The 13,266-nt window shown below is 41.6% G+C and overlaps 1 protein-coding gene across 1 annotated transcript in view; it reads right to left on the reverse strand.

The window, feature by feature from the left end:
- The window catches only part of smg1 (SMG1 nonsense mediated mRNA decay associated PI3K related kinase), a 105,114-nt gene extending 95,154 nt beyond the window's left edge, over nucleotides 1-9,960 (reverse strand). Inside the window, 3 exon segments of the mRNA XM_053444066.1 lie at nucleotides 1,850-2,002; nucleotides 4,035-4,183; nucleotides 9,724-9,960. Coding sequence (XP_053300041.1) covers nucleotides 1,850-2,002; nucleotides 4,035-4,183; nucleotides 9,724-9,800 — 379 coding nt within the window. The 5' untranslated portion in view covers nucleotides 9,801-9,960.
- Nucleotides 9,961-13,266: the final 3,306 nt, after the last annotated feature.

A 13,266-nucleotide genomic window follows, 5' to 3' on the forward strand; every position in this document is an offset into this window, starting at 1 on the left:
TAATTTGCATTGGTAAACACCACTGCCCATAAAAGGAAATAAGACTGCAGTGCTGTGTGAACAGAGAGAAATCACAGAAACTGAAAAGGATATTTAAGAAGCACAAGCATTTAAGGGCCTATGATAGTTTTCTCTTGTGATCGGAAAGGTTCAGACATATAAATGCTACATAAGCCGCTCTAAAATGGACCCAACCTAGGTGCTGTGTGAGCAGTTGCATTACCTGGGTCAGCGCTCGTCTCAGAATGAGATATAAACTGTGTTTCCAGAATGAATAGGCGACAATTAGACAGAACATTTCAACTAAAAGCTAAAGCTTTGAACACATTTTAAATTAACATCAGTATGTAAAGCCTAAATATGATGAACATTTTTGTTTAATTAGTGTGCTCCTCTTTCACATGTGTTTAATATCTCAGACAAAGTTTTCAAGATTGCGGCTTAAAGTCAGCCATGGCCTGTCCTGGTGAAATTTCACAACTATGAGGATAAACATTGTGTGATGAATGCAGAGAGGGAGATGCAGAGAAACAGTCAACCACTGAAAAACTGGGAGGTCCAAGATAGAATTTTTTCGGATTTCTCTGCTGCCATTTTTCAGAGGTGCAAACAATTTGTTAAGAAATGCTTGAAATCCATTGCTAAGTACGCAAGCAGTGCCAGCCTGTACTTGATACATGTTATTCAGCTGGAAAGCAGAGAATCAACAGTGCTTTGAGGAGCCTGCACCCTGGTTGTGGGACAGGACCAAATAAGTGGCTAGAGATGGTTCCATAGGCGAGCAGTTGAATAACCAAGTCTTCTCAGATCCATTCAAATCTGAAACCTGTCCATAGCCAGGCACCTGTACGCAGGTAGACAGTGTCCCATGCTGATGTCAGCTCCAAAAAAGACATTGAGGTGCATTAGCAGGCGGTTCTTATCCGTTGATGGCTCAGGAGGGTGGTAACATCCCACAAATCGCAATGGTATTCGAGCCCGTGGAGAAGAACGCCATCCACCTCCAGCTGGTCAGCTGTATGGCAGTCCAGAGGAAAGAATGGTCTACTGGTTGTCCTCAGATAAACCATAAAAGTCTGAATAATATCTAGCATAAAATCATCTTTGTGATGAGGCATTTGCTTCGGCTGTGGTTGCCCATTGGTCATGTAAGAATCAGGCTCAAACCCCACTAACCCACTCCACTCGGTAAGCCCATCTAGCAGCAGCTAGCTCCATGTCGGCTGAGTCAGATGAAGCCAGGTCTCCCCAGCACTTTCTCCACAAATGTAACCTGCCTCTCCAGTGTCGAGAGCCAAAGATGGCGCCAACAGGCAGCTGTGGCTCAGGGGTTATAGAGGTCATCCTCTAACCAGACGGTTGGCGGTTCGGTTGGCGGTTCGGTTGGCGGTTCGGTCCTAGTCTTCCCCAGTCTACATGTCGAAGTGTCCTTTGGAAAGACACTGAGCCCCAAATTGCCCCTGCTAGCGAGTTGAAGAGTGTAAGAACTGAAGGATGAGTGTTATACACATACATAGTCATAGGTGTCTTCAGTCAGGACATCCCATACTTTGTGTTGTACCGAGTGAATCCAACTGGCACAAACTTTTAATTTACAAAAACAATAGGATTCATTATTATAATTATAATGGGTAAACAGTTTAAACAACAGTTTAACAGCATGTCATGAATCAGAGAGTTCTCTTTAGAACTTCCTTGATAATAAAAATTAAAAAAAGAGCCAAAGATATTTATGAATGAGGCCTAACAAGAGTGAGAGGAATACTTTCCAAATGAATGCCATGCTATCTGTGTGCTGCTGCCCTTGCTGTAATATTAAAGAAAGTTGACCACTTGTCAGAGAGCTTACCCTGTGATTTCCTCATTTCCTTTGAAGCTACAGCACGGTTTCCATGCTGAAAAGGAGTCAAATCCGTTGTCAAGTCATTAGGCCTCAACTCTTGCCCCAGCGACTTCCAACCAAAGGCAGTATCACAGGCACCTTGAGCAGCTTCATATCCACCTTAGGGACACAAACCACATTGGATTAAATCATGAGTTAGAAGGTTTTGATAGACATAAGCATGTCTGACATACCAACAAGCAAAAAGGAGCAAAATATCTCACTTCCTGAGTGTCTGGGCTTCTCTTTGAGACGCTTTGGTTGCGTTTATTTAAAACTTATTTTGGACTAAGCCAACTCTTGAAGTCGGAAGACCAGCACACTCTCAGCTGGCACGAAGGCTAGCTAGCAGGTAGTTCACAGTTGAAGCCAGCTTCAAGCAACACTTTAATCTCCAAACCTCCATTTGTGAAAACATGTTGTATGACATCTTTCTCCTTGATGGGTCGGGAGAGTGAAGGTAGGTCTTTCCTTCAAAACCACATGATTTATACCCAGAGGTGTCAAGTAACGAAGTCAAATACTTCGTTACCTTACTTAAGTAGAAATTTTGGGTATCTATACTTTACTGGAGTATTTATTTTTCAGACGACTTTTTACTTCTACTCCTTACATTTTCACGCAAATATCTGTACTTTCTACTCCTTACATTTTAAAAATAGCCTTGTTACTCCTATTTCATTTTGGCTTGTTTTCTTTCCGGTTTGTCATCGTTCAAAAACACACACAAAAAAAAAAAAAGGATGACGGCCAGGCCGAGGCCGCCACACAACCGCAAAGGAGGGTTCCGAAAAGGAGGAGAGCAAAGCCAGAGATGCACCTCGGGTAGGTGGGAGAGCACTAGCGTGCCACACACAACCCCGGCCTCGGGAGACACGCTGGCCCTGGGGCGCAGCGCGAGACCCTGAGCCCCTGTGGGGGGGGTTTGGGTGCCGTGTAGTCGAACCCGGCTATACCGGTAATGATCCTTCCGCAGTTTCACCTACGGAAACCTTGTTACGACTTTTACTTCCTCTAGATAGTCAAGTTTGATCGTCTTCTCGGCGCTCCGCCAGGGCCGTTACCGACGACTCCGGCGGGGCCGATCCGAGGACCTCACTAAACCATCCAATCGGTAGTAGCGACGGGCAGTGTGTAAAAAGGGCAGGGCCTCAGCAGCCTGTGAAAGACTGTTGAGTGTTGCAGGGCTCATCTTCAGGCCAGGTAGAGCATGCATAGGCTCAAATAACTTTGAGAACCTGCTGCTTTTGCGGCTGAACAAAGCGGTAGTTTTGTTGTACATACAGGATTTAGTCCAAAGGTCTCCAGGTCTCTTCCAATAAAGGTTATTGAAAACATTCCACTGAAGTTTGACTTTTTGCACTATTACAATACTTATTGGCAACTAGTTATCATGTCTTCCACTCCATGAAACGCATGCTAATGCTCAGTAGTACACATATGGTACTTTAATGTATTTACATTCCCCTTACATTACTTTTACTTTTATACTTTAAGTAGTTTTGAAACCAGTACTTTTACACTTTTACTTAAGTAAAAAGCTTGAGTTGATACTTCAACTTCTACAGAAGTATTTTTAAACCCCAGTATCTGTACTTCTACTTGAGTAATGAATGGGAATACTTTTGACACCTCTGTTTATACCATGTTTTTAGCCTAAATGTACTAGGATATTTGCCTCTGGAGAGAGTGGTAGCATCACTACTTCTGCTAGCTCCGCAGTTTCCAATAGAGGACATTTAGACTGAATGTGGTGTAAATGGCACCGTTTCGAGTCAATTTGAAGGGGTTTACAGACACTTAGATGACACCAAAGAGGCAGTATCGCGGCATATTAGTTTTTTTTTTCTATTGTCTTTTTACATTTGAAGTAGGGGTGACCAGTTACTTCAATTGTATTGCATTTGGCTGCAATGCTGCAAACACTCCAAAAGTGTTTTGTTAACTCAAACTCTTCACTCACCCCTCCATCGGCTTAGTGGCGAGTAGATTTTGTTACCGAGTGGATACTGTTTGAATGTTGAGGTGGAAAGAACCTTTAAGCAACATTCTTAAATTCTACTCCTTCAGAACCTTTAATAAAGCAATGTGTGAAAAGCGCTAGTTTTCTAAGAAATTCCGCATGAGCAAAAGGTGCTACCAGAGGCCTCACCTTCTTCCTGGTATTGATCTTCAGCATTGTAGGCATCACTGGGCACTGCAGGCAGTTTAGGGCAGCTGGAGGGTAATGCGTCATACAACACTTCTGAACCAAGTTCTTTGGACCTCACTCCGTCCTGGCTGGATGACAGGCTGTCAACTCTGAATACATGATAGATAAACACACAGGCAAACATTTTATTTTTTAACTGAAGTCACAGCAAGGTTTGAGTAACTTATGCCCCTAAATATTGATGTGTGCAAATAGGACAAATATTTTTGGAGCACAGTGTGCGATTAAAAACCACAACCATGAGAGTTTAAGATATGCTGGGGTGAGCTTAATTTGAAGCGATAGATACAAAAAGGAGTCCAACATGCTAGTCACTCAAAAAGTAAACAGTGTACGAGGCCTAAACAACTAACAGGCCCGAGGGCCAGATACAGCCCTTTTAAAAGTTTCTATGGCCCACAAGACTGTTTCTATGGCCCACAAGACTGCCTGCAAATACATATTTGGTAAATTTTCGGAAACTTTCCATGGGAATATTCAGCTCGGGAGTTTTGAAAAAAATATATACGCAAATTAAACGCTGAGCAATAAAAACATCATTCGAAACTCTATTTTAAAGATGTATGGAATGCAGCACGTTGAATTTCAACCCTCCACTGTGCATTTTTCCATCACATGCGCAGATAATTCCCAGCATCCTTCACACTACAGCAGGCCTCAATAGCCCTGCTGTAGTGTGCAGGAATAGTCAGGTAAGTTTCAATGATATTACTGGGGAAAATACATTAACATGCTGATTGAGGATTGTTCATCTGTCCATCTAGCCTCTTTCTATTCATTTATCCATCAATTGTAAAATATTTTTAAAGACGGTTCTAATTGTTAAACTAATTGCCAACTATTTATATCTCTGACATTGCATTAGTTTTTTTTTTACATGCTTTTTTCTCATCTTATTCTACAGAACAATTCCACGTGCACTCTCTCATGTGTGGAGACATTTCACCCCAGCTAATGTAGAAGGAAAGGCTGTGTGTATTTGCAAATACTGTGCAAAGACCTATGTTAAGAATGACACAAAGATCCAGAAGCATTTAGTCAAGTGCCCAAAGTTTCCTCAGGGCTCAAATCAGCCTATGACAAAACAAATGTTTATATTTATGTCTGTATAGAACAAGGTAAATACAGTTAGTATAAATTACCCACACAATTTTCCGTTAATTCCCGTATATTCCCATGGAAAGTTTCCAACTTTGAATTTCCCCCGAATTTTGCAACCAAAAACAGAATTAAGATATGTCTCTGAACACCCAATGATCTGCTCCCATTTTCATCTCCTGCTGGCATGTGCGCAAACACAAAGAAGTACGCATACAGACACAAAAAAAAGCTGACACTGAACTTGCCCTAGCACGCACTCAGTGATTATAGCAGTGTCGCAGAGACGGACATAGTGAACAAGATGAGATGACGAACTTAAGAACATCAAACCAACAATTCAACAAACAGGCAGTAAACTGATATTGTCATTTGTAATGGCCTGACTTAGCACATATTGAAAATGTCAGGATCATCAGCTATAGTGATCCAATGGGGAAATTGTGCCAGTTGTGTTCGAGTGTGGGACAAATTTCAAAAAGACTCTCACCAAACAGCTTCTGCAAGGATGAGACCTGACAAGCTCTTTTAAATACTTTTGTCATGGCAGCAGCCTCTGCCAATTATGGCTGATGTGCAATCCATGTTCGATCAAAGCAAAGCAGCAACACCTTTAGGATTTTTTTGAAGCTTTTATAGCAGTCAGTCAGTCAACTAGAGTTGGAACTTGTTAGTCGCAAGGTTATTTTTCTGATTACAGAAAAACTTTGATCCAAAAAGTTCAAGGAGTTTGATTTGAGTAGTGAAGATTAGCAGTTGAAAAGGGTCATGATGCAATGGGAGGGACAACGTGCTGAGATGCTCAAATATATAAGGACAGCTTTCCAAGAAACAAAGTCAACAGTGCAATTGTGGAAATCAAGAAAATGATGCACGCTTTTGAATTCAAACCAGGGCAGCTGGCCAATCGGGGGCGATAGGCCGCCGCCCTTTCAAAGAAAAAAAAGGAAAGATAGGTGATAGTGATAAATTTAGTTAATTATAATATAATGGTCATTATTATTTCTAAAATGTATAAAATTATACAAATTCTGAAAGACAGTTTGTCCTGCCTGCTGCCTCTGAATATCATAGTCCAATCAGCTGCAGCGTTGAGCCCTGTTCAATAGAGTCAGGTGTGATTTCAGCATGGTTGAAAATCACTGACTCGCTCCCATCGATTTTCATTGTAAGACGTTTCTTTTTCAAACTGCAGGCACTGCAATGCAATTTCTAGGACTACTGGGAGGATATTTAAAAAACTTCAGTTTTTAGTCTGTGTTGTTTCATTTTTTCGCATTCCCATCACTTGCAGAATATTGCTTCAGTCAATTATAATAATAGGGCATTTATTACCTGGATGCTGGATCATTATCTTGCTGGCTGCTGACCATGGACTATGATTGCAGCAGGACTGCTTGATTTATAGTATTGAAGTTATCCTTCAAATGTTTATGTCTTGATGATGTTTTCCTACACTTGACATCTATTGCACGTCTGTCCGTCCTGGGAGAGGGATCCCTCACATGTGGCTCTCTCTGAGGTTTCTACGTATTTTTACCCTGTTAAAAGGGTTTTAAGTAGTTTTTCCTTACTCTTGCTGAGGGTTAAGGACAGAGTTTGTCTCACCATGTTAAAGCCCTATGAAACAAATTGTAATTTGTGAATATGGGCTATACAAATAAAATTTGATTGATTAGACACGTAGGTAATAAGGAGGATGACCAAGACTACAGACAAAATTGTAGCAATTAAAGTTTGTAATACAGATCAGGATTGGGACACGCTGGTAGATGAATATAATGTCAATTGCCAACTGGTTGAGTTCACAGTCGGGTTATTTTTGGGGGGGGGGGGGGGGGGGGGGTAGTCTGGACAATTTAATGTTTGATTGTTTAGAGTGTATTTAAGCAGTACATACATACTAAAAAGTCAATCAGCCTGGCAAATTATTTAACTACCAGAAGTTCATCTTGAATACAACCCTACCCAGTTCTGCATTTACTAACAAGTTTACCCCACATAGCGCTTTAAGGGTAGTTCAAAGGTAAATTTAAATTCCCTCATAATCTATTCACCACTATACTGACGGAGGGGTAGGTAGAGTGTTTGAGTCCACAAAACACTTCTGGAGAATAGAAGAGCCACACACACACCGCACTCAAGCTCTTGCCCAAAAGCATGGCTTATTCTGCTAGCAGTGTGATATTAAACTATCCATTTAACAACAATCTGCACAAGGTGTGAAAATCCTCTACCCTAAACTAGAGTGAGAAAATCAAAAAACTCTTAATGGGTTAGAAATTGCAAAAATGTCGTTTTTTTTTTTTTTTTTTTTTTAAAAAAAATAAAAATACTATGCAAAAAAGCCTCACACACATGCACAAGTCTGCATTCATGCCCTTACATGAAGCGTTAACACCCTGGCATATTGGATATGACTTTCTCTAAGTTTCATTTATTAAAATTTTCCTTTTTTTGTGATGAATGTGATTAATCTTATCAAAAACATCCTTGTACTCTGTGTATCACCACACATTTTCATCCTCAGAAATTGTATTTGTCTATTTATTTTCAGTTTTGTATTTAAAAAAAACAAACACACCTGCTCACTTTCAGGGAAACCTTCAGGTAATCTCCAGCTGTACAAGGGCTCACTCGTTCAATATCCAAAGTTTAACTAGGGGGTCAGCAAGAGAAACTCCAGAGAATGTCCAATGACACATTTGAAAAATTGATTTGCGATCTCACATACACCACCTCTGGATAATTTCAGGAGTATATCCAGAGTTCAGTGCATGTCTGTATCAGCTAAAATATCTCTCTTCATGTGTGTTTACATGATATAACGTAGCTTAGAAGCCAGACAGACATTCTAGTCAGGGTTTCTCCTGAGCTGCGTTCAGACACATACTGAAGTCCAAACATTCTCCAGAGAAGTTGTATGTGTAAACACAAATGTCCGAGTGAGAGTCTACTGAGTTTCTGCAGAATTTCTCCGTCTGGACACCTAGTAAAAAGTCTGCAGAAAGTCAGGAGGATCCGATGTGAGAACACTGGAGATCCTCTGCCAAATTCAGCAAGTGGGGATGTTGATGACATTTACAACATGTGACAGATGCAAACATGAAAATAACTAGTAGAAAACAAACATTTTCGCACAAAAAAGCAGCGCCAGAGACTGGGACACCTACAAAGATGTCGAGAGTTTGTGGTGATGTTTGCTGTTATAAACGTGTCTTGAGCAGAGAAACTCCCGCTGTGTTGTTAATGTGTGAAAGGAAATCTCTGAAGAAAGTCCTGATCCAATTCTCTGTAGTTCCTCCAGAAGACAATTCTAAAAACAGCTCTTGAAAGACTGTGTCGAGAATGACCCCCTGTCACCATGTAGTGTTAACTGCAAAGCGGTCCAACAACTTTGAAAGTCATATTGTGTTAACTTGCATAAGCAGATTACCAAAGTGCTGGATCATAGCGTTGTCTTTTTTTAAATTTGTTGCATGCAAGTTAAAAAGCTTTGCGTAATCTTTAATTTTGATTACACCTTTACCTTGACTGTACCCACGCCGTTGATTTCAAATAGTATTCCCAATATTGAATATAAAACCAGTACATGTGGCTGCCTACATCAGGTAAGTCAAAATGGCCTACACAGGTTCACATTGTAGCCAAGCAAAACTTGACCATAATGTCAACTCAATATTAAAAGCAATTTTGTTGTCACAAGCACCCAGTTATCAAAATAGGGAGATGCAGCGTGGTTCTGAGGCATTTAGAATGTTGCCAAACAAATGATCAATGTGTCTTGTTTATTTTGGGGAAATAAACTGCCACAAACAAAGCAAGCCTGGGTCAGCTGCCCCGTTAAGAAGGGACACTGGACATACATCTGATGTTTGAGTGTCATGAAATGGGCTAACACGTGATGCTAACTCTGGACACTATTACTTCGGTGCCTGCTGTGTCGATTTTTGTAATTGTGTGATGCGAACTTGGAAACTAGACACGAGCGGAACAATGCATATTGGTAAAACCTAATAAAGAAGTTTTTAGATAAATTTATAAAAGTGCTTGCTAATTCTCGTTAGCCAGCGCAGGTTGTATTGTAACGGCTAGACTAGCACCGTAGCCCACATACGACTAAAGCAGTTCATCAAGTATCCGTATCACCCTCAGATTTATTAATTTGACTTAGTCAATGGGGCTCACAGAAAGTCTTCACAGCTTTGTTAATGCTGTCGTGTGTTTTGTTGATCCTGAGCATTTACTGAGATAGTAGCACTCTGCTAAGATGTAGGCTATAGGCTAGCTAGCGTTAGCTGTGTTCGAAACGGTCCATAAAGGACCAGTGCTCGGCTTCCATTATACTTCGTGATGAGCCACGTCGATTAAACGATTTAAAGGCGTACAGGTGAACATGCATGGGCACGTAATGATATTTAAAGACAGAGTATTTCTTCCCATGCGGCCAAAACTTCACAAAGCAACACGACACAGGCCCAGAGAGTCAACGTTTAGTAGTATACCGCCTCCCCCGGAGCCCAACACCAACCTGGCCTCCCAGTCGTTCCACTGTGGCTGCAGTTTGTGGGCGCCGCTGAGCCGAGACCCTGGAGCTTTACGGCTCATTACCTTTTAGAGAGCTGCATGACCCGCTGGCAGCAGTTACCGTGTCTTCCTAAAGATGACTTTTCACTATTGTTTTTAGTCAAGTCTAGCGAAAATGTTAGCGATTTGGCGTTATCGCTAGCTGAAGGTACTCTTCTTCTATGAGTTAGTGCGGCATGTGACATCCTTGACATTATATTACTGACATCTTGTGGAGGTAGTTTCACACTACAGCGATAAGTTTGTCTACTTCATCTAACAAATATCCGAAATTCCAATTTAGGATGTAAATAAAAGGCCCGGGTATCAAACATAATCTTTAATCAAAAAAACTGAATACGTAATATTTTCGTGATAAAACTGGAAATTGAGTCGGTTTTTAATAATTACAAAATCAAATAGAAAAAAGGCACTCCTCTTCATTTTCCATATTGTTTTAATGCTAGTAAACAGGCAGACAAGAACTTAAAGTAAATATTTTAAAATAAAGCCAAGAGAATGGGATGGTACCATTAGAAAAATAGATAGATAGATAGATAGATGGATACTTAATTAATCCCGTGGGAAATTCAGATCATCCAGTAGCTTGTACACTTAACACATCACTGACATACATAAATCACATACGGCGAGAACAAATTTACAGATACAGGAATGGAATGCAATGATGTGATTGTGTCAGTGTCCAGTAGGAAAGTGTTCTTGTGCTGCTGGAGTGGATAGTACAATAAAATATAAATGTATATATATAAAAACTGCAGAAAAACATATATATATATATATATATATATATATATATATATATATATATATATATATATATATATATGAATATGTAGTGGTAAAGTATGTGCATGGGGCTAGTATAGCCAGTAAAGGGATTGGATAGTACAACAAAATATAAAATGTATAAAAACAGCAGAAAAAAAAAAAAATATATATTTAGGAATATGTAGTGGTAAAGTCTGTGCATGGGGCTAGTATAGCCAGTAAAGGGATGGAGAGTGGGCTGGTTTATAATAATGAGATGAGATGAGAAGAGAAGAGTAGAGAAGGGGAGGGCAGACTGAGGTAGACTCATGCAGGGAAGATCACTCCCCCTCCTCTTCTGCGTGGCGTTATATAGCTGAATGGCCCTGGGGACAAAGGACCTCCTCAGCCTGTTGGATGAGCATGACAGTAACAGGAGTCTGCCACTGAATAAAGGCCTCTGTATGCTTCTCCGAGTCTGTTGCGGAAGGACGGACGGACGGAGCGGACGGACACTTTTTGATTTATAGTTCTACGAGCCTTTTTGTTCCGAAAACAATTCACCGCCAGAACAGTAGTTGGCGCCACGGAAGTCGAGCTTAGAGAAGCCTACCTCATGAGGTATATAGAAGAAGTCCACGCTGGTTTATTTACGTCCCCCCGGCTCCTCACACACAGACAACAGAAAAGGGCTGTTGATGACGCGACAGTTTTGCTGAAATAAAGTGAAACCCAGCGGGTCATAATGCTTATGTTATCGTCAGTGTTGGGCAAGTTACTGAAAATTAGTAATTAGTTACAGTTACTAGTTACTACTTCTAAAAGTAATTGAATTACTTCACCAGTTACTGTATATCAAAAGTAATTAGTTACTAGGGAAAGTAACTTTTAAGTTACTTTTATGTCTGCTTTTTAAATGTAATGAATATGAATAGTACTGAACAGTTAAACACAATAAACATATTTGTTGTAATCAACAGGGCAACAGGCCTTCAAATAAAGCAGTAGTACAAAAATCCCTTTTAATACTTAACTTAATACAAAATAACTGTCTCAGTCATTTAACAGTGTTTTGTTTTACCACATTAGGCCCAATGAAATAAAAGTGAGGAGAAGCTTCTCAAACTTATGATCTGAGAGCCTATTTCCTCTTTGGAGAGAGAATCAGGCTCACCTTGCGTACCTGCCTGTAGCTCTCACGGAGCGGACAGATTTAATACACACGCCAACGCTGTCAGTGTTTCCCCTAGGTTTACAGCTTTTTTTGGGTGGGGGGGCCGCGGAAGCTCTCTGTCCGCTGGTGGGAGTGTGCCCACCTGTGTGTGTGCGCATCGGGATGGAACTCCGCCGTGAGCGATACAGAGAGCAGATGAGAAATCTAAACGCTCGACCATGTGGCGGGGGGGGGGGGGCGAAAAAAAGAAAAAGAGCTGTTACGTGCGCCGGAGCATCCTCATGACTGCCTCTTGTCCAGTGCGATCGTTCCACACTTCCTTCGCGGTCGACCGGTAGATCGCGATCGACGTATTGGGCACCCCTGCAAAAGAGAGTAACGCGAGTAACGAACTCATTTAAATTTCAGTAATTGTAACTGCGTTACTTGATTAAGAAAAATACCTCGTTACATGCTCGTTACCGCTAAAAGTAGTGGAATTACAGTAACGCGTTACTTTGTACTGCGTTACTCCCAACACTGGTTATCGTGTCTTAACGCAGCGGTTCCCCGGTCTTGTTTCCAAACTGCGTTGCTAATTCAACAGCTGCAACAGCTTGAAGCTACACGGAGGCAGCTAGCTTCCCCCCAGCTTCCACACACAGTCAGCACGGACACCCGATACTTAAGGCCAATGTATGCTTCTGCATTTTGACGGACACGGACAGATAGGACCGCCCTCTCCAACGTGGAACGCCCTCTCCGTGCCTCTCCGAGGCTCCTCGGAGAGCTTTTCGTGCCGCTCTCATTTTTCTAACTACACGTCGAAATGACGGACAGCCCACGGATAGCACTTGGCTGTGATTGGTCCGCTAACGCCAGCATTTCGGAATGGAAACTTCCTGTTCCATTCCCTACATCACAATAAACCAAAATCACAACTACGACTCTATGATTAATGTGACAAGTGTGTTAAGCCAGCGGCGTTTTCCGGCTGACGGTGGCTGGTTAGAGCACTTACAGCATGTGTGTACGGTCACATACGGTTATAACGAACTTTGATAACGGGGCTAGCGGGCTAGCCACCATGCTAACTGCGGTGGGAACAGCGCAAAAACCCGCTGACTTTAATCCCACGGCTCTCATGACACTGTTTCTCAAACACCGTCAGGTTAGAAGCAAACACTTGGTAGTAGCTAGTATCGGGTGTCCGTGCTGACTGTGTGTGGAAGCTGGGGGGAGCTAGCTGCCTCTGTGTAGCTTCAAGCTGTTGCAGCTGTTGAATTAGCAACGCAGTTTGGAAACAAGACCGGGGTACCGCTGCGCTAAGACACGATAACAAAAGCATTTTGACCCGCTGGGTGTCACTTTATTCAGCAAAAACTGTCGCGTCATCAACATCCTTTTTCTGTTAGTTGCCATCGTTCACTGTGTGTGAGGAGCCGGGAGGACGTAAATAAACCAGCGTGGACTTCTTCTATATACCTCATGAGGTAGGCTTGTCTAAGCTCGACTTCCGTCTCGCCATCTACTGTTCTGGTGGTGAATTGTTTTCACAACAAAAAGGCTCGTAGAACTATAAAT

Source organism: Pleuronectes platessa, chromosome 16 (assembly GCF_947347685.1).
Source record: "Pleuronectes platessa chromosome 16, fPlePla1.1, whole genome shotgun sequence".
Taxonomy (NCBI): domain Eukaryota; kingdom Metazoa; phylum Chordata; class Actinopteri; order Pleuronectiformes; family Pleuronectidae; genus Pleuronectes; species Pleuronectes platessa.